General features: G+C 33.4%; 1 protein-coding gene across 1 annotated transcript in view; it reads right to left on the reverse strand.

Annotated features, from left to right (window-relative positions):
* Nucleotides 1-1,148: 1,148 nt before the first annotated feature.
* The window catches only part of LOC124368053 (pickpocket protein 28-like), a 28,272-nt gene continuing 5,859 nt past the window's right edge, over nt 1,149-23,561 (reverse strand). Inside the window, exons 3-11 of the mRNA XM_046825330.1 lie at nt 22,915-23,151; nt 21,991-22,093; nt 19,875-20,041; nt 16,339-16,534; nt 11,698-11,968; nt 11,232-11,291; nt 5,275-5,374; nt 5,101-5,192; nt 1,149-1,684 (exon numbers count right to left, since the gene is read on the reverse strand). Coding sequence (XP_046681286.1) covers nt 1,488-1,684; nt 5,101-5,192; nt 5,275-5,374; nt 11,232-11,291; nt 11,698-11,968; nt 16,339-16,534; nt 19,875-20,041; nt 21,991-22,093; nt 22,915-23,151 — 1,423 coding nt within the window. The 3' untranslated portion in view covers nt 1,149-1,487. The remainder of the gene's footprint in view (nt 1,685-5,100; nt 5,193-5,274; nt 5,375-11,231; nt 11,292-11,697; nt 11,969-16,338; nt 16,535-19,874; nt 20,042-21,990; nt 22,094-22,914; nt 23,152-23,561) is intronic.

Raw genomic sequence — 23,561 nt, forward strand, 5'->3', positions numbered from 1 at the left:
GTAAACTTAACCATTTACTTTCTTAATCATGTGACGCCATTCATGTACACCATGTGTAACAATCGAATAAAGATTTTTCTGATTCTGATTCTGCCCTATCAGCCGGTAAAAATCCCCTTGGTCATAGTAGTGCCAGTTGGGCAACCGGCAAAGGGAAAAGGGCCATACCGTGACCTTGAGGGGAGGCTCTGCCGAGGTCATTGCTCATCAGGACTGCCTGTGTTTTGGAGGTAGTTTGACGCAGATTAAGTCACATCTGTGGGTGACCGGTGTGACTTTCACATTTGGGTACAGTAGGGAGAGGGAGGGAGAATCACCTAGTCTTAGGAGCTAAGCCAGACATTATGGACGCTTACTTAATAAAAAAAAGTTTAAAAGGTGGAACCATCCCGGGTTTCCCTGGCCCCAAACAATTCTTCACGGGAGGAGCTCCCAACTCCCCCTTCTCTCAGTGAAGTCGGGAATGCTGAAGAGATTGTCAATCCCTTTGAACGCAGATCCCGGGTGTCGAGATTGCTGGTTAACACCAACCGGACGGTGAGTCTTGGCGAAACACAGCCCTTCTCGGTGACCGTACGATCCGCTCTTACTTATAATAGGCTTACTTATATAAAAGTTACAAGATTTACTTTTAGAGACTGATTTTTTTCAAAGGAAGAGTCTTAAATGTCTTCACGGTGAGTCCCCAGTTGCCACCACTGCCTTTAAGTATCAAATAGTTACCTTACAGCTCTTAAAGGTAGGACTGCTGGAGGATGTACACCTTCCCATCTGTAATTCAAAGGGGTAACAATGAATCCCGTCCTATAAAAATTAGAGAAGGTCAAGGTTATAAAGTCAAGTTGAGGCTGAAAAGTTCTCTCTTGTTAGACCCAGTGGCTAAGGGGGTCTAAAGGTGGCTTTCAAACAACCAATAGTAAATGCCATAGGACTAATAATAATAATAATGTCACAGTAAATGACCATATACACCAACTATTTACAAAAATGAGGTCATTGTGTCTACTTATCCTGGAGTAGCCATGCTAGTTATTTCTTAATATAAGTTACGTTAGTGCTAAACACCATCTTATTATAACCTGACAAAACCACTGGCAGAATAAATGGTTCCTTAGACTGAAGGATTTGTAAAAGTAATTACACTGGTATTCATTTATAGTTTCTCATTTAATTACATTGTAATTCATCTTGTACAGATTTTGACCTATGTATTTTAACGTGTTCACAATATTGGTGAAAACTATGAATTTATAAGATAATAAAATACAGTCATAATCATAAAATTAACGTGAGTACATTTGTATTAAAACTTTAAATATATTATCAGAAAGAGTTTTATAATGTGAGACTGCTTTACAGAAATATACATAACATTGAATAATTTCACAAATAACTTTTTTTTATTCTTACCTTCAATGTGGCTGTTCATAAAACAATCTTCTTCGGTGAGGTTACTTTACATATATTTCTAAATAGACAACAGATTTTTAATAATAATTCAATACTAACTTATCACTGCTCTGCAATGCTGATACCGTAGTTCGCTGAGGTTCAGAGATTACTTTGGTACGTCTCCAATAGTTCCAGAAGACAACCAGAGGTCTCAAAGAGGCAAAGTATATAATTTCTAAAAGACTGATGACGCTTGCTCCTAAGAATAGACTCAGCAACCCTCCTATTTTCCCTGAAAAATTACAAATAATTGCCAGTCTTGTAGCTTTACAGCATAGCCTCTGGATAAAATAGGGTGCAGCTTCCTCTAGCCTCTTCCAATCAGCCATAAAAATCAATGTTTTTAGTACAGAATTCAAAATTATTTGCATCATAAATTTCAAATAAAATAACTTCTGACTATCCTCCCGTTTTGCTTGTAAACTTTCATGCACCAAGAAGCTTACAAAAGCCTGTCAGATAAATAAAAAAAATAGTAAACATAAACTGGAAAAAATTAAGATATATCAAAACCAGATAAAATTTTAGCAAATGTAAATCATGGTGTTAAATTATTACTTATATGAAAACAATAAATCCATTTTTGTAAACGCTCTCCTGTAAGCAAGCCTAATGGATTTCCCTGTCCACTACAGAGCCACTGTAGCACATAAGCTTTCAGATTGTCTCACTCTCCTTTACTATCATTAGCTGACAGGTAATGTTTTCCATTTTTAATATTTAGAACTATTACTGTTGTTATGCTAAGAGTATATTATTGTGGTGTTTTTCTTATCATTTTTTACATATCATTGAAATCGGTCCTGTAATACATCATTTTGTAAGCAATCATGCTTAATGACCTACACACACACACACACACACACACACACACACACACGCACACGCACACTATAGTATTAATAGTGAATATTTTATTACAACAAGTATGTATATTTTATGACATATTTAATACTATTTACAGTATTAGGATTAAATAATGAATAATAGTTGAACAATATTGTACAATAACAACTAAATTATGGAATTTGCACAGTGAGCGTTTCAACTTGGTACAGTGAAATAGTAGACTGTTAGTTGGTGCGGCAAAAATGTGTTTTTATGACATTTTTTCTACTTTATGTTTTGTGTAGGGTAAGTACCTTCTGGAATAATGTGAGAGGAGAACCATTCTTTTATGGTTGAAAATTGCTAAAGTTATTCCTATTTTTAAGAAAGACGACCCAGCTTCAATTAATAACTATCGGCCTGTCTCAATTTTGCCAGTGATAAGCAAAATTTTTGAAAAGCTATTTCTTATAAGAATGCTTCACTTTTTGGACAAATACAATCAGCTCTCAAGTGAACAATTTGGTTTCAGAAAGGGCAAATCGACAACAGACGCAGTTGTGAGTCTTGTCGATATGATTGTAGAGGGAATTGAATGTCGAAACCACACAATGAGTGTGTTTTTAGACCTGTCCAAAGCATTCGACTGCGTAGATCACGGTACACTGCTCGACAAACTTGAGTCCCACGGCATTCGAGGCGTGCCTCTTAAATGGCTTAGCTCGTTCCTAAGTCAGAGATCCCAAGTTGTCCAAATATCAAATAAATCATCCAAACCAATAGACCTGAGATATGGAGTCCCTCAAGGGTCTATCCTCAGTCCTGTGCTTTTCCTGCTTTACGTGAACGATATAAAATCATCGCTTCTGCATGGAAAATTGGTGCAGTTTGCCGATGATACGACTCTTTTTTTCAATGCAATGTCAAGCGAAGTTTTGGAACAACAGGCTTTTGTTGACATCAACAACTGTGTCCAATACTTCCACAGCCTCAATCTAACAACAAACTCTTCAAAAACCAACGTTTTAAATTTTGCCTTGCGCACTGCAGGCAACCAGTGTGAGCCGGCCATTTTGTTAGATGACTCCACACTGGAAGAAGTCTGCTCTTCAAAATTCCTAGGAATGCACCTCGATCGAGGGCTCACTTGGAATGAGCACATTGACCATGTTTGCGCAAAAATCTGGTCAGGCATTTTTGTTTTGAGATCTTTAGCCAAATACTGTCCGAGTCAGGTACTGATTACGGCGTATTACGGCTTGATTTACCCCCATCTTGCCTACGGAGTGGTCCTTTGGGGAGCTTGCGCAAACACTCAGTTTCAAAGAGCATTCAGACTTCAAAAAAAAGCAATTAGAGTAATCGCCAAAATCAAATTTAGAGAGTCGTGCAGGGAAGCTTTCAGGAAATTGCAGCTGTTGACTCTGCCGTGCCTCTACATTTTGGAAACAACTTTGTTTTGTGTGAGTAAATGTGCCTTAACCAGAGGCCAAGACGTACACATGTATGAGACGCGTGGCAGAGCAAACTACCGGACTGGGAGACACAGAACGGTAGTTTATGAATGCCTACCCTCGCAAGCGGGTGTGCAGTTCCTCAACAGACTGCCCAATTCAATTAAACATGCCCCAACGCCTAAGGCGTTAAAGACTCGCCTCAAACGCTTCTTGGTGTCTCAGGCATTCTATAATGCGGGTGAGTTTTTGGCATTTGACTGGGAGACCGCCCAATTAGAAGACTGACTCTGCTGTGCTAAGTGGGCTGCATTGGCGAAGAATGAAAGAGGCGTGATTGTAAAATTGTAAGTGTGAATGTGTATTGTGTGTATGAATGCTTGGAATTTTAGAAACCCCGTATTGACGTTTGCCATACAATGTATATACAATGTCGCTGCAATAAAAAAGATTTTGATTTTGATTTTAAACCGCAGAATGGTGATTATAGATCTATTTTTTTTAAATACGAAAGGATCAATATTAAACATGGCAGGAAAGGGACTGTTTGTAAATAATCAATGATTTTTTTTATAGAGAAAGTAATGAGCCGGGTTTCCCAGCTGGTGGAGAACTTTGTAATCACCTTCTTTATCTATGCAGTATGACATTAATTATTCCTTATTCGAACTTGACTTTACATCAGATGTCTTAAGAAAAAGTAAATACAGTAAACATAAATTATGTTTTACTGATAATACCCTTAAATTTGGTGTTTATAGATTTTTCCCTGTCACCATTGTATTTGCTCTTCATAGATAATATGGTAATAATACAAAAACCTATAGCTTTCTAACAATGTTTTGAAACTTCAAAAAGCCACCATTTTGATTAGGGCCAACATTTTGAGATCATGTGTGTAGCATTGTATTCCACTGATAAATACTCATAATTTGATATGTTACTCGACCTATGCTCCCATTAAAACTTTTCCTCTGACTCCTTGCGGGCTGGACCCCTAACAGCGATGTGATCTACTGAATATTATGTGTTAAAATAGTTTTTCATTTGCATTAACAAAATGTAAAACTACATTATAAACCATTACAATGTAGCTCTGATTGTAATGGTTGAAATAATATTAAGCCATCCTATGAGTTAATTGGCACTCTATATAAGGGAGTTAACAGTAAATTGGGTATAATAAACTATTTGGTGAATTGCTATTTATACTATCATGACTTTCAAACTTTTTTTTCCTTTAACAAAATTCTTGAATATTCCACATAATCTCTCATTCTCTATTTTGTTCATCCAAATTTGACTAAGCAATTGCTTGAACTCTATTCTAATCTTATGTTATAGTTTAATGAAATCTACAACATACCAACAACCTCTACCTTTTCCGCTATTATTTGCACTTCCCTTGCGATGAATCCTTTTTTCGTGAAAGCTACAATCACTTGGGCCATATCGGATCTGAAATAGTGATTATTTTGTCAGTTAAATTTTAAATATTATGATCCCAAATCACTATCCAGAACCTGTCGCTATTACTTACCTGTCAAGAGACAAGTGCCTACGATGGAAAGTGGTCATCACTGTAGTATATCTTGCATTGTTACAGTTGGGTAGGCAGTGGCACTTTCCTTCAATACTTTCTAAAAAAATGTATTCAAATTCATTATTCATGCTTATCTATTTTATCTACACCATCTAATGTATCGTCCTGAAATACTAACACGAATCTGCATTTTTATTAAATACAAGTAGTTCTTTATTCCTGTTATATGCCAAAATATTGTTTGATACTGTCTGCAAAGAATATTCATCACCCTATAGTCAAAGCCTTGAAATTACTCTATGATAAAAGTTTTAAACTATCTGCATTTATCAAGTAATACTGTTTAACAAAAATCAATTGTTGAATCATATTTACAAAGGATACAGAATGAGGCAGACCACCCATCTGCAACGTATAGCAGCTGAACCGAGAAACCCACCTTCTTCATTTTTTTTTTTTTTAAATCCCATATTTTAACTCCAAAAATTTGAGAAAATAATTTGTAATTCCCCAAAATGGCACTTTTGGTGGAGTAGGGATGATTTTTGACAGATTTTCAAATGTAAACGTAGGTCACGCCGCACCTCATTTTAAAGGTCTATACGTACAGATAATTTTGAAAAAGTTTTAATTTTCTTGCTTCACGTATAAAGGGTGGTCCAAAATGTTTTCCCACTAAAAATGTTAGCAATCCCAGATTTATTATTAAGGTTACGAAAGAGGTACTCTTTCTAAAAATATGTTGCAGTTGTCACTTTTCAGCACATTTCCAATTTTTAAAATAGTTCAAATTTAGGTTATTTCAAACTCATAAAACAAAAAAAATAAAAATAGCAAGGTATGACTTTCATAATAGCTAATTAATTACGTTCTTAAAAACGAAAATGTGTTGTATTTAAATATTGGCTTTATCTTGGATGGTTGAGAAACGGTGCAAATACCAATTTTAATGATGTTTTGTTGCATAACAGTGTTTTGACCTCCTGTATTTGCCATAGGTTCTTAATAAATTTATTTTTTTTTATTTCGTTTATCTTTAAAATTTTCTCCGTTGGATGCTATAATTAATTATTATTCCTACAATTATCTAGGTTCAAAGTATTTTGATCCAAAAGTGATGTTATTCTACTAACCATATTTACAGATGTACGAACTAATCTGTTGTTTTCCAAAGTTCCACACTGGAACCTCTCGAGTTGGGCTTTGATGCATAATCCAAGTCTTATAACTTTCCCCACAAGTAGTAGTCCATGCAGTGCGCCTGATTTAGGACCCCGTGGACATAGCACCCCCTCGCTCGTGACATCAATTTGACATTAAAAAAAGGGGTGCTAGTCAGCGCATCAACATTCATGCCCTGAATATTCACCCCCTTATAATAGGGTGGACGTGGAGGGTCCTTATTCAGCACCTTGACCATGTCCATGTCCTGATTTAGCATCCCCTTGAACTTATTTTCAATGGTCACGGGCTCACTGCTCTTTTATTTTTTTTATTTCTGTAAACATTCCGTGCCACAATGTCCAAGAATCCAGTTATGGATACCTTACGTGCATATATTCACAATTTTTTTCATTCAATTGAATTTTATCTCAATGTTTAAATAATATCCATAATACACTATACATTGTTGTTGCTGTCTACAGTACACTTTTATCTTTCAAAATACTTGGTATTTCCAGTTTCATTGAAAACTTGGAGATCTTTACATATTTTAAATTTTTGTATAAAAAGATTAATTTAGATTATTGTGAGAATTTAAAATAAAAACAGCCACATCGGTCAAGCTTTTCTTACCAACGAATAATATTTTATTTTCATTTATATAGATAAAATCGCAAATCAATTATTTATTAGCTTAGTCAAGTAAGCTGCTCTCGCTTAAGTTTTATGTTTTTTACATCAATTTAGCTATGTGTTACAGTATTTTACAGCTAGCGACAATGTGTAAATCAACCATATTATTTATGTTATTCCACTACAATATACCAAATGATTACTCACACACCCTAATTATAACATGGATGTTTTTTTCTAATGCTACTTGTTATATCATTTGCAGTTCTCTTCATCCAAGTAAGTTTGCTAGTTAATACAGTTTAGAAGTAACATAGAAGAATTTGCTCTTATGCCACATTATTACTTTTTGTGTAAACAGTTTTCAATACAAGATAACTTCGTATAGCGTGTATTAACAAAGAAATAGTCTATAATATGGGGGGGGGGGGTTTAATCTGGATTTTCTTAGTAGCAACAAAAATGTAGTTAAATAAATCTTTGTCACAAATAGGAATTCATCCATTGAATAAAAACCCATACTGAGAACAATAATAGTATAATTATTTCAAGCGGCTTGTCATACTTTGAAAGTGATATAGTTATGAACTGATGTAATTAATGCAAGAAATGATCACTTTCAACTCACTGTAGAACATCATCCCCCTCCACTCTGTCCTACAAAAAAAAAACACACATATATATTCTTTATTGAACATATTCTTAGAGAACAGTACAATCGTCAGATTTTATTTTGTTACATCAGGTTAGAAAGTTATGTTTAAAAATTCATTTATTGTGTAAAATGGATGGTCTTGAAGCCAGAGTTTTAGTTTGTGTCCAAACTGCAGCCAGTCTCTCCTCTTCAGTTCTAGTGGGAGGGCGTTCCACAGCTTTGCTCCGACATACGTTGGCTTCTTCTCCGTGGACACTAGGCGGTGAGCTGGAAGATGGTAGTTTGCAGCATGCCGAGTGTTGTAGTCATGTTGCTGTGCTCCAGTCATCACTTCATCGGGTGATTTCAGGTGTACGTAGGTCACAACTTCTAGGATGTATAAGTTGACCACAGTGAGAATTTTCAGTTCTTGAAAGGCTTGACTGCATGATTCTCTTGTGCGTAGGCTTGCAAGGATCCGAATTGCTCTCTTTTGGTGTATTAGGACCCGTTGCAGGTTGCCTAGTGTGGTACCTCCCCAGACTGCTATACCAGAACTGCTATACCAGACACACACACACACACACACACACACACATATTCTTTTATATGTTACGAAAGACAATCCAGACTGGATGTAAGCTATAATACGAGCTAAGTCACTCATACTTCAAAATAAAGAGTGACTTTTCAGAAAAAGTCTTTAAGAAGAAAAAAATACAAGTTTAATTGAAGCCACACCAGCTACACATCAAACGAAATATGAGAAAAATATTTTACAACAGACTAAATAAAAACAAGGAAGGGGGTCACAAACAACATTCATTCTCATTTATAAACTGTTAGTCCCGTTTAAAAATAAATAACACTGATAGTAAAAAAATTGAAAGGAGGAAAGTTTATTTGTCAACAATGTTTATCTTGCCTCAGGTGTAGAACTGAAATTACGTCTGAAGAGATAAAAGTACTTTATTCATTGGAGATCAACATTCCTATTCTTGCATTGAAAGTTGGTACTGAATATGACATAAGTTAAGTCCCGTTTGTCCTTATTTTTTTAAACAGTATCCATCATGAATAGAGAAAGATTTACTTTAGATTGTTTCGTTCCTACGAGAGAGGAAATATTCACCAGTAGACGTAGATACTTTTTGCATGTCATTTTTCAAGAACAATAGATATTAAAGTCATCTACAGACGATTCCGAATCCCGACAACGAACTCCCCGAAGGATCAACCCGAGTTAAGGCGGGACACGTATCGGTAGAGAGTCGGTGCGGTCTCAGCTCGGTTACGCCACACACTGTTCGTACGCACCCCGAGTGCAACAATCTCACTGTTTAAAGTCAAAAAATTTTCTTTTGAATTTAAAAGTGACAGACACTTTTAAAATATTCAGCAAGTTAAAAAGTTTAGATTTAGGAATATTGCTATGGCTCTAGAGAAAGAAGACGAAGAAAGACAAAAACGGCGACTTGTTAAAAGGCGGAAGTGAACCAATTACCAACACATGGAAGGGAAGAAGTTTTACACATTGATACAAATCCGAGAACAAAGCAATGGCTACAGTAGCTGCATGCATCTTACACAACTTTATTCGGAAATACTAAAATTGGGCTTTGCGTGAGAGCTCTGAAAATCAATCCAGTGCCAAAGACCAATAATCCTACAGAGATTGATTGATAGGGTTCGTGGAAGGTCTACAGAGGAACAGCGAGAATAGGTGCGAGAACAGCTTAAACATTTATTTAGTTCTCCAGAAGAATCATATAGATAGATATTTATTTATTGATAGGAATCTGAGAAATACCAAAGACAATCTACTTCATTCGTGTAGTTCATTACTAGATAGATCACGTTTATTTTATGTTAATATATTTATTTATTGATCGTTATGGTGAAGAGAAGATTGCAAAGTTACAGCAAAGCTTGGTTCAATTCATGTTAGTATGTAAAATTTGCAATTTTAACACTGTCTTGTTATGCTTTTTATTTTCTTTCTACGTGGTTTTATTGCAGTCAACTTCGATAAAATACACTGTATACAGTATATGTGGTATTTCCATTATAGTAATTATTCTTAAAATAAAAACTAGATTATATTGTTTTTTCATAATTTCAAACCACAAGACTAAATAAAACAATTTTAATTTGAAGGCTTTATTTTAGTGAGAAGAATGAAAAAACATGAACTATAATAGAAACGTTTTGAACCTTACTTCTACAAAATACCAGAATACATTTCAGTACCGTAAGTAATTTAAATATATCTAAAATGAATAGAATTTTGTGCAAAATAAGTATATGCTTGTTATTTTTTAATAAACCAAAAATGTTAGATTTTACATTATTCCAATTTAGTTGTTTAAAGATCACTAAATATGCAACATAGTGTTATAACGTGTCATACTTAAAAATAAATGCCAACTAATGTATTTTGTTTTAATTTTAGGACAATAAGAAAACATTACTAGTTTACTCTAAAAATATTTTCTAATACTCATAGTATTTTCATCAATAAATATAATTTTGTGCGCGAACCCGTAACTACAAAACTCTATGACTACTCTGGATTCCCATATTTTCACTTTATTGATCATAAATAACATGATGCTTCATCACTCCTTCAATAAAGATTTCTATACCCTTGATTAATGACGCTCTTCAGTGTGGACTTGCAGGTTGAATGCAGCGCTGCATTTCTTCCGCTGTTTGACGGCCTACAGTCGGCCGATTTAAGTCTTGGCCGTGGTCCGGGTATGTGTGTACTGACCTTTAAATTGGGTACCGGTACGGACATGTTCATAATCGTCCTAGCAGTCCACTTATTTTATGCGACTACCGGCTCTTGGCCTCGTGCGACGCGGCGCGCCTCCGTGCAAACTGCGCCGCCCAGTAAAGTCACATTGTTTTGAGCCTTCGCTCTCAGGATTCCAAGTGGACGTCGGTACCTACTAGGCGAGATTCGCCCTTAGAGACCTTCAGCCACAATCCTACGGGTGGAAGCATCGCACCATCGGGCGCTCGACCGAGTAGATGGGCTAAATATTCGAACCAGCGGTTCCTCTCGTGCTGACCACAACTATTATTGCAATGACTCATCAGAATGGTAAAACTAACCTGTCCGCGACGGTCAAAACCGATAGATAGGTCGGAGAGATCTAACAGAATAGACTGCGTGGTACTTTTTGGGAGTATTTAACCAATAATTGTGGGACCATTCATTTGAAATGACTCATAGATTTAGGACAATGTAGCCCATTTGTACATATAGTAAAATTATTTTCTTACATTATTAGTATATCGAGTTATAGACGTGTGTCTAAGCCTAGGCAAGTAAAAAAAGAGTCTCTCTCTCTCCCCCCCCTCTCTATCTCCCTCCCTCTGTTAATTGTATTTTCATTGCTCATATCTAAAAATCTTCACATGTAGTTATCAAATTACTTCAAGAAATTAAAGTCAAATTATAGACATCTGGCTATTTTTGCCATTCTTGACCACTATGCATACTCTAACTACTTACGTCCCATCAAAGAAACACATGGCTGCATTCTCATTCCACATACTGGTGTATCCATTTCTCCTGAAAAACACAATTTCATGTTTGTAATAAATAATTTACATAAAAGTTCTTGCAAGTATCACTAATGGTTTAATATTTATTTGGGTAAAAAAAAACAGGTTCTGAAATTTGAGGTTGTATAAGATATTCATTCCTGATCTTGTTATTATCCTTTTATTGCCAACTTTACGTTACTATTCCCACATATATATCTCGTCTGACAATAATTAAGCTATCCACATGGCATATTTCTCCGAAGTGGTCACACAAAAGGTTGTGTGCTCGTACAATAGTACTGATTCCACTGAAAATTAACCTTATCTTGTCTTAAGAATAAAAGATAATTCATTATATGAAAATATACAACAATGTTAAACGGAAAAGCATTTTTATTACAAAGCTAACCAAGAAAAGATACCATACTGACGTGGGTGGTAAGGAACAGAGCAGCCACACTGCTGCATGGTCCAGTTGGCCAGACACTCGATCTCACAGTTCCGCTGACTATAGGAGCTGAAGTACTGTAGTCGGCGCTCATGGGGAAGGTAACAGCCGCGACGAGAGGACGGAAGTTTCAGCACACTTTGTGATGACACTGTTATCTTAGGGGTCACTGCAATCAGCCCTGCCATCCTGGCCTGGATCACGTGCTCAGATGCACTCGCATCAGGCAATTCCGTAGGTGAGTGAATTAGCACCTATAGTTATTCAGAGAAAATGATAGTGATTTACTAAAACTTGATTATTAATTATAGTAGTAAATATTTCTTTGAGTGATAAGTTGCTTGGTTTTAAATATGTTATATACTATATTAGAGTCTGCAGGAAAGCTAAAATATCCTGTCTTCACCATAATACACTGTGAAAATCTATTTTATTTTTAAAATTACCCATTTTATTGATCTTATGCTTGGTATAATATTTGGCTTGACATCTGTGAAAATATTATAACTGCTGAAAATAGAAGAGTAACATTTTTGTGTATTCTAGGACAAGAAGCTGAGGGAACTTCTAATATTGCATATACTCTCAAAAGCACCTTTGCACTTTATTGATCATAAATAACATGATGCTTCATCACTCCTTCAATAAAGATTTCTATACCCTTGATTAATGACGCTCTTCAGTGTGGACTTGCAGGTTGAATGCAGCGCTGCATTTCTTCCGCTGTTCCTATCGAGGTTACATTTGAAATGAATAATGAATTTATTCCGACATCAAATGTACACCAATACATAATAATAATAATTCGAAATTGACTGACCACTTTTGCAAGTAGTGTGGTCAGTGGACAACAAAATGAAACAGGTTTCTTATCAGAGTCCAGTCTATAGATTCTAAAAGATATCGGCCGGGCTGCTCCCCGTGGCGCCTACACTACAAGATTAATAATGCATAACTGCACGAGTCACCAACAAAACTAAAAAAACCTTTCCTTATTACAATCTTTATCTTACGAGCTAAAACACATATCTCAATAACCCTCCCTTCTCAACTAGAAACTAGAAATTATGCTAAATATATACAAGTAAAATACATGATTCTTTGCTATTTACATATTTCTTGATGTTAATTAAATACTAATTTATTTGTACACATGATTTATATAATAACTCAAATTAATAATAATTAGGGGTAAATTATTAATTGTAAAATCAGTTACAGTTCTCTTGTAATAACAACAACGTTCTTAATTTACTACAAAATTCTCTAACATTCACAGATATTTTAATGTTATAAGGCAATTTATTACAAATATTTGGGCCATTGTAAAAAAAAGAATGCTTTAGTATTGACTTGATGACTTTAGGTGTTCTGAACATTCGCCGGTCTATGCTTCTGGTAGGATAATTTAGGCCTGTTGTTCCTAAATTACCACTCCTAGTAGAAAACAGCCTAAGGGTTTTAAAAATAAACAAATGTTGCAGTGTGTAGCGTTTTTAAAGCTACATTGATTTATTTTTTTAATTAAAACTTAAATTAAATAAAAATTTTGGGATCGAAATATTGGGATTTAATTTTAGATTAGATTGTGAAAATTCAGGGTAAAAACGAACATGTAATCCTTTGGCAAGTTAGTACTGGTAGTTTTAAATTGTTAGGAAGGCAAGTTGACTGCCTTGAATTGATTAGAACTTGTCTTGTTGCGAGTATTGTTCTCTTTGATTGATACAGCTGGACCAATGAGAGAACATCGCGGATGTCCTGAAAAGTTGGTTGGAAAGGGAAGTATTTAAGCGCCCGCTCATAATTTTCGCCCTTCTTTTGGTTATTTTCGTGATTAAGTTGATTACAGTGCGCCGTGTTTCATACAAATTTTTTCCGCGAGGGATTTTGAGGAAAAAATTAAATTTATAGAAACAGAGCAATCTGAATAACTTATTCTCGAGGAACAATAGAGCATAATAGAATCATACAAGTTACATTTGGTTCATGCTTGCAAGAGAAGTGAATTAAAATTGAACTTTGTTAATAACTTTAATTGAGATTAGGAAAAGTAGTAATTTATTAATATTTAAGTGGAACTGTTTTATTGTGAATTATTAATTGGAAATTAATTGAACATTAGTAATTGTTTGAGAGAGTTGTAATCTGAATTGCAGAGACTTGAAAGTTAAGATTCAACTAGTGTATAGAGAAGTTTAAATTTTTATTTTTTTGAATTTTGATGGAACTTAGAAGTGAACATTTTTATTTTACTCATTTCCAAGTGGTATTATATTTTTATTTTAAAACTGTATTATTTTATTTTAGAAGAGAGCTCTGATTTTTAGATTGATATATTTGATTAATATTTTTATTTCTTGCCAAAGGAATTTTTAAATTTACTAAAAGGTTTGTCAATTCTTTGTGGAAAATAGAGTGGTAAAAATTCTGAAACGTTTAACTTATTAATTTGCCAGCTTAAAATAAATCCATTGTTATTATTTAGAACTGTGATTTTTATTTTAGATAAACCAGATAATATTTAATAGTTAACAAATTTAGTAATACATTGTACTTAATATTCACTAGGAGCTTACTAATCAAAAATATTTTATATCGTCTTGGATGTATTATTGATAATTTAAATATTAATACTCTGGAATATTAATATCTACAATCCAAGTCGTTATACAGTGATAGAATTTTTAATTGAATAAAAATAGGAAAAGAGCTCTCTCGTATTCTTTTGTGCGTAATTATTCTCATAAAATGACTCTTAACCTCTCTATTAAATATTTATACGTCCCTCCCCAGCAAACAACTCCACATTGAAGCCTTGACTCTACCAGAGCAAAATACAGAATTCGTAACAATCTGTTATCACAGAAATTTCGCAAAAAATAAAATTTTCTTATAGTGGATTTAAGTTTATTTTGCAAGACTGTTATATGTTTTTCCCGTGTTAATTTCGAATCAAAAATTATTCTAAGATATTTAAAGTTGTCTTCCTTTGTAATACATTTACAGTTACATAAATCTCCTATGTTATCCGTACAGCTTAATTCATGAAATTTGAAATCAGAATAAAAGTTCAAATCTTTAAAATCAAAATTTACGTACTTTGTTTTTTTAACGTTTACTAACATTTTATTTTATTTACACCAACGTCTCAAAATTGTAAGATCTTCATTAATTTGGTTCCGTAACAATTGTGTATTTGTTTGACAGTAGAAAAAAAGCTATGTCATCAGCGAATGCGCTGATCTTCCCATTAAAGTTTTTATCTAATACATCGTTAATAAAAATCAAGAATAAAGTGGCAGAGATAACGTTGCCTTGCGGCACCCCTGTTTTGACGGGCAGTGGTGCGCTGACAGTTTGACCAACACGCACTCGCTGCTCTCGCCCGGTAAGGAAGGTGCGGAACCAGCTCAATTTACTATGAGGAGGAATAGCAGAGACTATATCTCAGCCATGTCACCTTAGAAGAAGTGGAGGTTAGCTCTGTTCTAGCTTATTGATTCCATGCATTACAGTCAAAGCAGGTAGAGGAGGTACTCCCCCATTCTTAGGCTTGTAAAAACCTTTAATACTAAGAGAGTCTCAACCACTCCAACAGTTATCCTTTGATATAAAATAGAATCATAATTCAACCTTGTTACTCCAATATCTTAACATTTTCTTAACAGTATAGAATTTAAGTATAGGTAAGTAGTAGGTATAATATTTTCCCATACATATCAAATGTTGAATGAAGATATGATATTTTTATATGAAAAAAGAACAAGTGCTTTTGGTTATATTTATAAATATTAATAATAAATAGTAGGATAGTAGTAGTAATACATTTTAACATTGACCAAAAGAAAGCTAACCTAACATAAAGTGTAATAGGAAGAAAAATGTATTTATTTCTGATAGTCTTATTTTTATATACAGAATAAAACACTGTTATTTTAAACTATTAATGAATACATTTAGGATGAAAATTTTGTACAACATCAAGTAGGAAAATAACATTTGCATTTAAAAAAATAAACATGTAATATTTAAATAATTGATAATGGTGCATGACACTCTATGGGATTTGGATGTGTTAGTAAACATTTTATGTTAGTTTGCATGAAACTTCATTTCTCGTACATAGACAATAAAGAGTCCTATGATGATGCATGTCCATCCATGGAATTCAGCCTACCTACAACTCAGTTGGCAGGATTTCTCTTTTTTCTGCCGGGGGCAAAATTCCTTTTCTCTTTGTATGTCTGCAGGACATTTCAAGAATGTAAGAGCCGTATACTTGAAATTTTGTATACAACTTCAGTGAAGTCTGTTGTGCGACACGTGGTGTGATGTACTCCTACCATGTTATTTTAGTTATCATTAACATTTTATAAATGCCATCACTTTAAAATTGGACTAAAATGATAAAATAATTACATGTTAACAATAGAATATAAACTATTATATTATGTAGTATCATTATTGCTGTTAAAATTAGCTTAACTATTATTAAATTAATATTTGAAAATGCTTATATGGTGCTTTAATATGTTATTCTAGTTCAGCATAATATATAAGAATATAAGAATCATGATTTAAAGATATTTGTACTAAGGGGTTCCAAAAAAGGAATCCTTACAGAAAAGGATCTATCTCCAAGACTACAAGTATCATCAAAGTCATGAGATCTGAAGTTCAGTGTCATGATAACACCCCCATATAAGGAAGAATCCTTGGTTTTCCAAGGCATCATATGTCTTCTCTGCCACAATAACTCTTCTTCAGCATTTCTTGTTATGTTTGTGCTCTCAAGATTTGAGTATGCAGATACAAATCTGAAACATGTTATCTCGGTATCAGTGAAGTAAAACTTCTAAAGGTAAAAATAAAAACTTGTTCCATGGCAATGTGGTTGTGAAGAAGATGAATTGTCTTGAAATAAAGTATGATTCATTCAGTTGATTTAGAATGAAAGCAAGGTGAATTGTTTAACATGAAGTAGAACATTGCTCACTAAATATTGATACTATCAGTGGCTCACTAAAGATGATCCAAAATCATGAAGATACGTTTATAAAAAACTAGCGGGCCCGGCGCGCTTTGCTGCGCATTTCAATAATTTTTTGCAAAAGTTGCCCGCGGCTTCGCACGCAATTTCCCGTTGAAAACAGTACACTATATTCACTTATTCTTTTTCTATCACATTCTAAACATTGCTGAGATAATTGATAGTCGTTCCATCGTGAGCCTCTTGGGCGTATTATGAAGGTATGTACCATATTCCTGCCTCTATCTAGCTGTTACCCACGGCTTCGCACGCAAATCTTAAGAACCGAAGTCCTTATATTACTTAGTAAATTTTTTTTTTTTACTATAATAAATTTTAGATTAAATTAGTTATATCTCCGATGCCACGATTGAGCTTGCTTTGTTGTCTCGATCGAGAGAATATGTACACACGGAGTTTTGAGAACCATACTTCTGTCAAAAAAAACAACTAAGGTTGATTTTATAACATTCTTTATATTTGTAGCCAACGTAAGATAGTAATTATGATATCTGCATTACTCTTCTGATCAAGCATGAGCATGGTTTATATTAAATAAATATTGCAGTTAAAGGTGAATTTTTACGTCAAATTTGAATTGTATTATCTGGATAGTAAAGTCTATGTTTAACAGTGATTGCAAAAACAGTTTAAACAAAATTTGTCATTTCTCTTAAGCTTACTCTATGCTTTAAAACTATAAGTGTAATATATGTTTACAAAGAACAGCTGATTAAAAATTTGAAAAGACGTTAACATATGTTTGCTGCAATGCATTTCTTATGGGTATTTCTGTAACCAGTGGGGCGGAATCCTGAATCGGGAAAGGGATGGGCATAGCTTATAAACCTTCTCCGTGGAAAAAATACATATACGTACAAATTTTCATCATGATCGGTCCAATAGTTCACGATTCCATAAAGGACAAACATACAAACATTCATTTTTATATATATAGATGGAAAAAAGTAAAGTGCAACACACCACTATAAACTAAAATTTTATTCACCACATTTTCCAATAGGCATCTGAAAATATAAATAACACAGCTTTTGGAAAGTCTAAACTATTTTAACAGAGAATTCTTATGTCCATCACTGTCAATCACATAATTACCTACCTAATAATACAATTACTGATTGATATGTTGTTATAATTTGGTTTTTAAATGACCATCCATATATTATGGCCACAAAACTCATTTCAGAATCTGTCTGTAGATTACATTGGGTCAAATCAATGCTAGTGAACTGTATCATAGCTTCATGATTCTCAAGCTCCCTAGTTTCTTAGGGGCAAAGTTTATACTGACTCCCAGTTTTCTTAGTTCTTTAAGTAGGTACCAGGTCCCATGTCTGCCTGCCCCCTGGATACATTTTAAACTTTAACTTGAATCCATGTTTTCTTCAGTAAAGTATTTATAAATAATAGTTTCATACACTATTAGGACACAAACTTAAGACTCACAATGAAATGAGTTTGTTTGTTGTGTACACATGACCAGTCTGGTATGGGCATATAATACTTTCATCATTTGATTTTTATTTCTCCTTATAAGTTTATATTTTTGCTTATTGTTAGATCATAAATTGATATATAGCTCTCAATGTGGTCTATGTCTTGTCACACAAAAATCTGTTCTAAATAAATGATTTATTATTCGTTTAAAATAATTTTGGTGTCATTAGATTTGTGATAACATCCTCTTAAAAACTATTATTCTTGTAGTTCTTGAGAAAAACTGCTGGTTTTTAAGATATTCTAAGTTTAAAAGTTGTAATGGCCGCCATTTTGAAAATACTAAAGATAATTTCATGATATTTTTTCAGTAACTGGCCTTGTTATCATAAGCATTTGAGCCAAATTTGGTATAATTTAATTAATTTAGTTTTGAGATATTAATTTTTTTTAATAAAAGAGACACAGACGGATGGAAAACTAAGCATTGAAGACCTATGTTCATATGGTGAAATATGTTTGTCTTGACCTGAGCAATAACGTGGTATACCTTTGTCAAAAGAGTTTTGGGACACTCTGTATATATAAATCAATACAAATTATATTTGGTTACTACTTTGTTCTTTGTTTAAACATTAATTGCATTCGTATATGGCCACAAAACTCATTTTAGGATTTTATTATGCCTTGTAGATTACAAAACCAGTATTATAATTAATAAAACCTAACCATCTGAAAATTACTACAGGAATTTTAAGCATTATAAAGGTGGTAAGTATTCGAGTCTTCTCAAACTGTCTGATGTCTATATTAATTTGCTGGATGAAACAGATCCTCCAGGGAAAAAGTGGAACTTAGTGTTCAAACTAAATGAGGTTCAGAATTGTAAATGGAATTTAGCAATCTAGTTAGAAATTTATTTTGGTTTACACTACATCCTCAAAGAATACATCATTACTACTCTAATCCTTTAATATTGCAATTAATTATTAAAAATTCTAAAAAGGTCAAGAAGTTCGATTTGCCTATTTGGTTTTTTAAGAACCAACTGTACTGAAATGGTTTTGACTTTATTCCTACAAGAACAATGTCTTAACCATTTTAAAACTCTTATTTATTTATGATGTAATTGGTTTTTAGTTATTTGCAGTTTACTTACTATATTTTCATAACTGATAATTCAAAAAGAAAAAACAAGATGTAATAGTTAAATAACAAAAAATAATATTGCGAACCAGTTAGATGCGTCACACTTAAAAATGAGACATGTCTTAATCTCTACCACGTTTACAAAATATAGTGATTCTCTACCAAGTAGATGTTTTTTCTGAGGGGGTAAAATATTTTTAGAATTGGTTCTTATAAAACATAAATAATGAAGATTTCCATCAGTGCTCTCAAACCATGATATTATTTTATATGCATTACGTTAAGCTATATACAAGTATATTAATTTTCTATGCTACAAAAATGAGTATACAGGTAAATAGTAAACTTCATAATTTATCATTACTCTGCCAACCATACTGCTAACCTATATTTATAAAAAATGGCAAAGCACAAAGCTCACTGGTTCTCAGTGTATTTGAATTAAACAAAAAAAACCAATAAAATTAAAAAATGCAAATGTAATATTTTCTAGTCTTATCCAATACAACAGTAAAACTTACACTGCTGAGTACTGTGGCCTCATGTATTGGAATAAAGATGCAGTGTTGAACGTGTAGCAATGGCCATATCTAGAAAGCACTGGCTGCAAGAAATCACATGCTGGTACTAATCGTACTTTCTGCCACTGTATCTCCTCAAATTCCTCATCGCACAACTTGTTTCTCCTCTAGGAAGTAAACATGAACTGTTATAACTTGTATTTATCTGAGTATAAAACTAATGAATTAGAATTCTTTAAAGAGAACATTCTCTTGCTACATGACTCTATGAATGGAGATGAAATCGTCTTATTTTAGTTCTCAGGTTTATGCAGCTGGTGTCACAACTAATATTTAAGTTTTCCAGTTCACAGTGCATAGAAACATTACTTCTGAAGTTACAATCTTAAAATTGTATTTAATTTCTAGGATGTAACTGTGTAAACAATGTTTTGACATGGTGTGAACCAGAAATCTGTGATGTTAGATAAATTATCTTAAGTTCTTCATACAACATATTCATGTTTGTAATCTCTTAGGTGTCTTGAAGTTATGTGCATACCAATTTTATTCACAAATATACTGTGGAAACATGCATGTTTATTGTTATTGTTGGATGATAAAGCAAATTCAGTAAACGTACCAAACATTCTAAAAACTACATTTGTTTTCCTAATTTTTGCTTAATTATTCATGGTTTGGATATTTTTTACCATAAACATCAAAGAATACTAAATTTACTGCGGTGTGGAACTCATTTTCATTTCGAACACGAATTTAGATTTATTCATTGAATGGTGATTACTAATTTCTCATATACTTTCTTATAACTCATGAAACTATAGATTATCCCTCAGTACTTCTAGAGTGAAAACACAGCAAGCAGCAGTCTTAATAAGTTTTCTCGTGAATTGCATTCAAAACATAGTGCTGAGTAAGGTAGTTGATTAAAACAAAATTAAGTTACATTATCAATGTTCTATCAATAACAATTAATGCAGAATTATTCAAAAAGTAATTATAACAATTTATTTTATACTTAAAGTAGTAAAATTGAAACTTAAAACTGGGAACATCGGGATCAATTTAAAATTCAAACAACCATTTTATCAATTTAATTTTAATTAATTTACTGAAAAACAAAGGTATAAAAAATGTTGCAACATTATGTAATTAGTATGTAAGGAGGAACGATTTTTCAAACTCCTTGAACATTTACAGGATTGGAAAATGTACTCCAACATCAGGATTTACCCCCACAATTTAAGTTACATTTAAAGTTATTGTAAGGCAGATAAAACATTCACTGTTTTGTCCAACCACAGCCCAGTAGGGTGGCTTGGGAATACCAATGGCTGATTTTGGCATGTTATCTCTTATTAGTTACCAGTAGACACAGTAACTGAATTTAATGAGTCCCACATACTAACTGGTAATCAACTTAATTTTTGGGGTTTTATAAAACAATTCAAACTTTAATAAGCCACCACATTGGATAGAGTAACATTAGAGACTTCTAGTTTGTGCCATTCTTCTTCTTTTTATAATACCTTTAAAATGAAGGGTCACTTGCTAGAGGTTCCTATATAAACATTTTGGCTTATCTCCAAAATACTGCATTTTGTGGGAGGAGGTACAAAATTTTCATACATAAAAAACTACATAGAACATACATTAATGTTAACTACATTAATGCTTTTGGGAAAGAATTAAGGAAACTTCTCTTGTTAAAAAAACCCTTTCAGTATTGTGGAGTTCTGTCAAAACAACAAAGGTTGACAACAAATATATAAATATTTACCTATAAGAACATAACTATTAAAATTAGAAGTGGTTATAAAATAAAATACGAGTAGTATAGCTTTTTATAGAAAACTGGTGTTATTGTACAGTATATACTGTTTTAAATAAAGATCATTTGAGTTTGCTGAGATAACTAAATAACTCTTTATTTACTGTGGTCAATCATCATACAAGATCACCCAAGGTTAAAGTTTAATATACTTTTTTGTCTGTCAACACACTTCTCCTGATTATTGATTATAGTATGAAACGCTTACAAGGTAATTTAAAGAATAAGACAATAATCTAGTCTGGCCTAATTCAAAAAAAGAAAGTATCAACATAACCTTTTTACCTGAAAAATTTCATCCAAAACAGAGGTATCCAAGTGTCTTTGAAACCCTGAGCCAATCTTCTCCATTGAGCAAATGTAGTTAGCATAGTCCAACTGGTGTTTCCTAACATTTTAATACATAAATAAAGTTCTATAATCTGATTTTACATTAAATTTGAAAACACAAATGATAACTTAAATGTTAGCTGCTTTAAATGGATTAAAAATATATTTAATATAAATAAATGTATATGCAATAAGGTAATATAAATATTGCGACCTCAATAATCTAAAAGTTTTCAGCCAAACTGCGTTTTACCAATCACAAACACGGACCATCCTTCTAACATTAAATTAGTGGTATTAACATCATTTTCAGCCTTCCCAGCAGTTGATTTGCAAACTCTGACTTGGGCTCTCACTCAGCATGACTCTATTTGGGCATATTATACATGATTTATCACTTTTTTATTTAAAAATTAAGCCAGTGATTTGAAAAGTAAATTTGTTCCTAATCATCTGTAAAGATAAGTTTTAAATGTGAAAACCTGCCTTGTCACATTTATACATAGCAATTTGTTTTTATTGTGTGCATTTTCACCTTTAACAGCCCACTTGACCCTACATCCACCTTGTGAAGAAGTCAGGACTTCATAGAACCAACTACCAAATGATCCTCACATCCAAATGTTGGCTTTCTAAATGATGATATTGAATTAATATATTATAGAAAAGTATATGCACGTCATCAATTTTGTTGATTGCACCAACCGGTCATCAGAGGTCAATTTAAAGAGAGATTGGTAAAATCTTCCTTCCCCATCGTCAGATTTCTCAGACTAAATGAGTTTCATAAAAATGAACTACATAGCTAAGGTATGTGTTGGCTCCTTTATTTTCTTTATATCTAATGTTTTTTCCATCTGTTAAGGAGGAAATACTTGCTCCTTGACAGTGAGCAGGTCTTGAGGCTTGAGGAGAAGAGCCGAATAGTTGAAGATGGACGGCAACATCTGACTCTGACTGCAGATTGAGACAGCCGGGAATGGGATATCTTGGATGTGTGTTCGTTTGGCCTGATATGAAAAGACGATTGGCTCCCGTTGGTACAATAATAGCTGCTCGCCAATCATCTCTTTGGTAGCAAAGGCCCCCAAAACGATTACACACACCCACAGCAACCTACGGAAATAGATTGCATGTGTAGCATTCCTTTCCTATATTTTTTATAAAATAATATACATTTTAAAAGCCTAATTAATGTATTCTTAAAGCCATTGAAAAATGAAGGATAGGAATTACAGGACTGGGTGGTTAGTGTCTTATTAAAAAAATAACTATCATTATGAGTATGGCATTTAGCATTGATTCTTTACTTATGTCTACTTGTAAGAACATATTTGGGGAAAATAACACAGCTCATATAATCCCAATCCTGAACTCCATGAGAGACCAGGTCTGCCAAGCAGGTGGCAGGCAGAACAACACAGTCTATCTGGTCAATAACAAGACACTCCATAGTTTTAAAGTGGAGAACCGCACAAAATGATCCTCTCTTAATCTCCAGTATGAACGATGAAATCAGAAAGTGG

Source organism: Homalodisca vitripennis, chromosome 1, assembly GCF_021130785.1.
Source record: "Homalodisca vitripennis isolate AUS2020 chromosome 1, UT_GWSS_2.1, whole genome shotgun sequence".
NCBI classification, from domain to species: Eukaryota; Metazoa; Arthropoda; class Insecta; order Hemiptera; family Cicadellidae; genus Homalodisca; species Homalodisca vitripennis.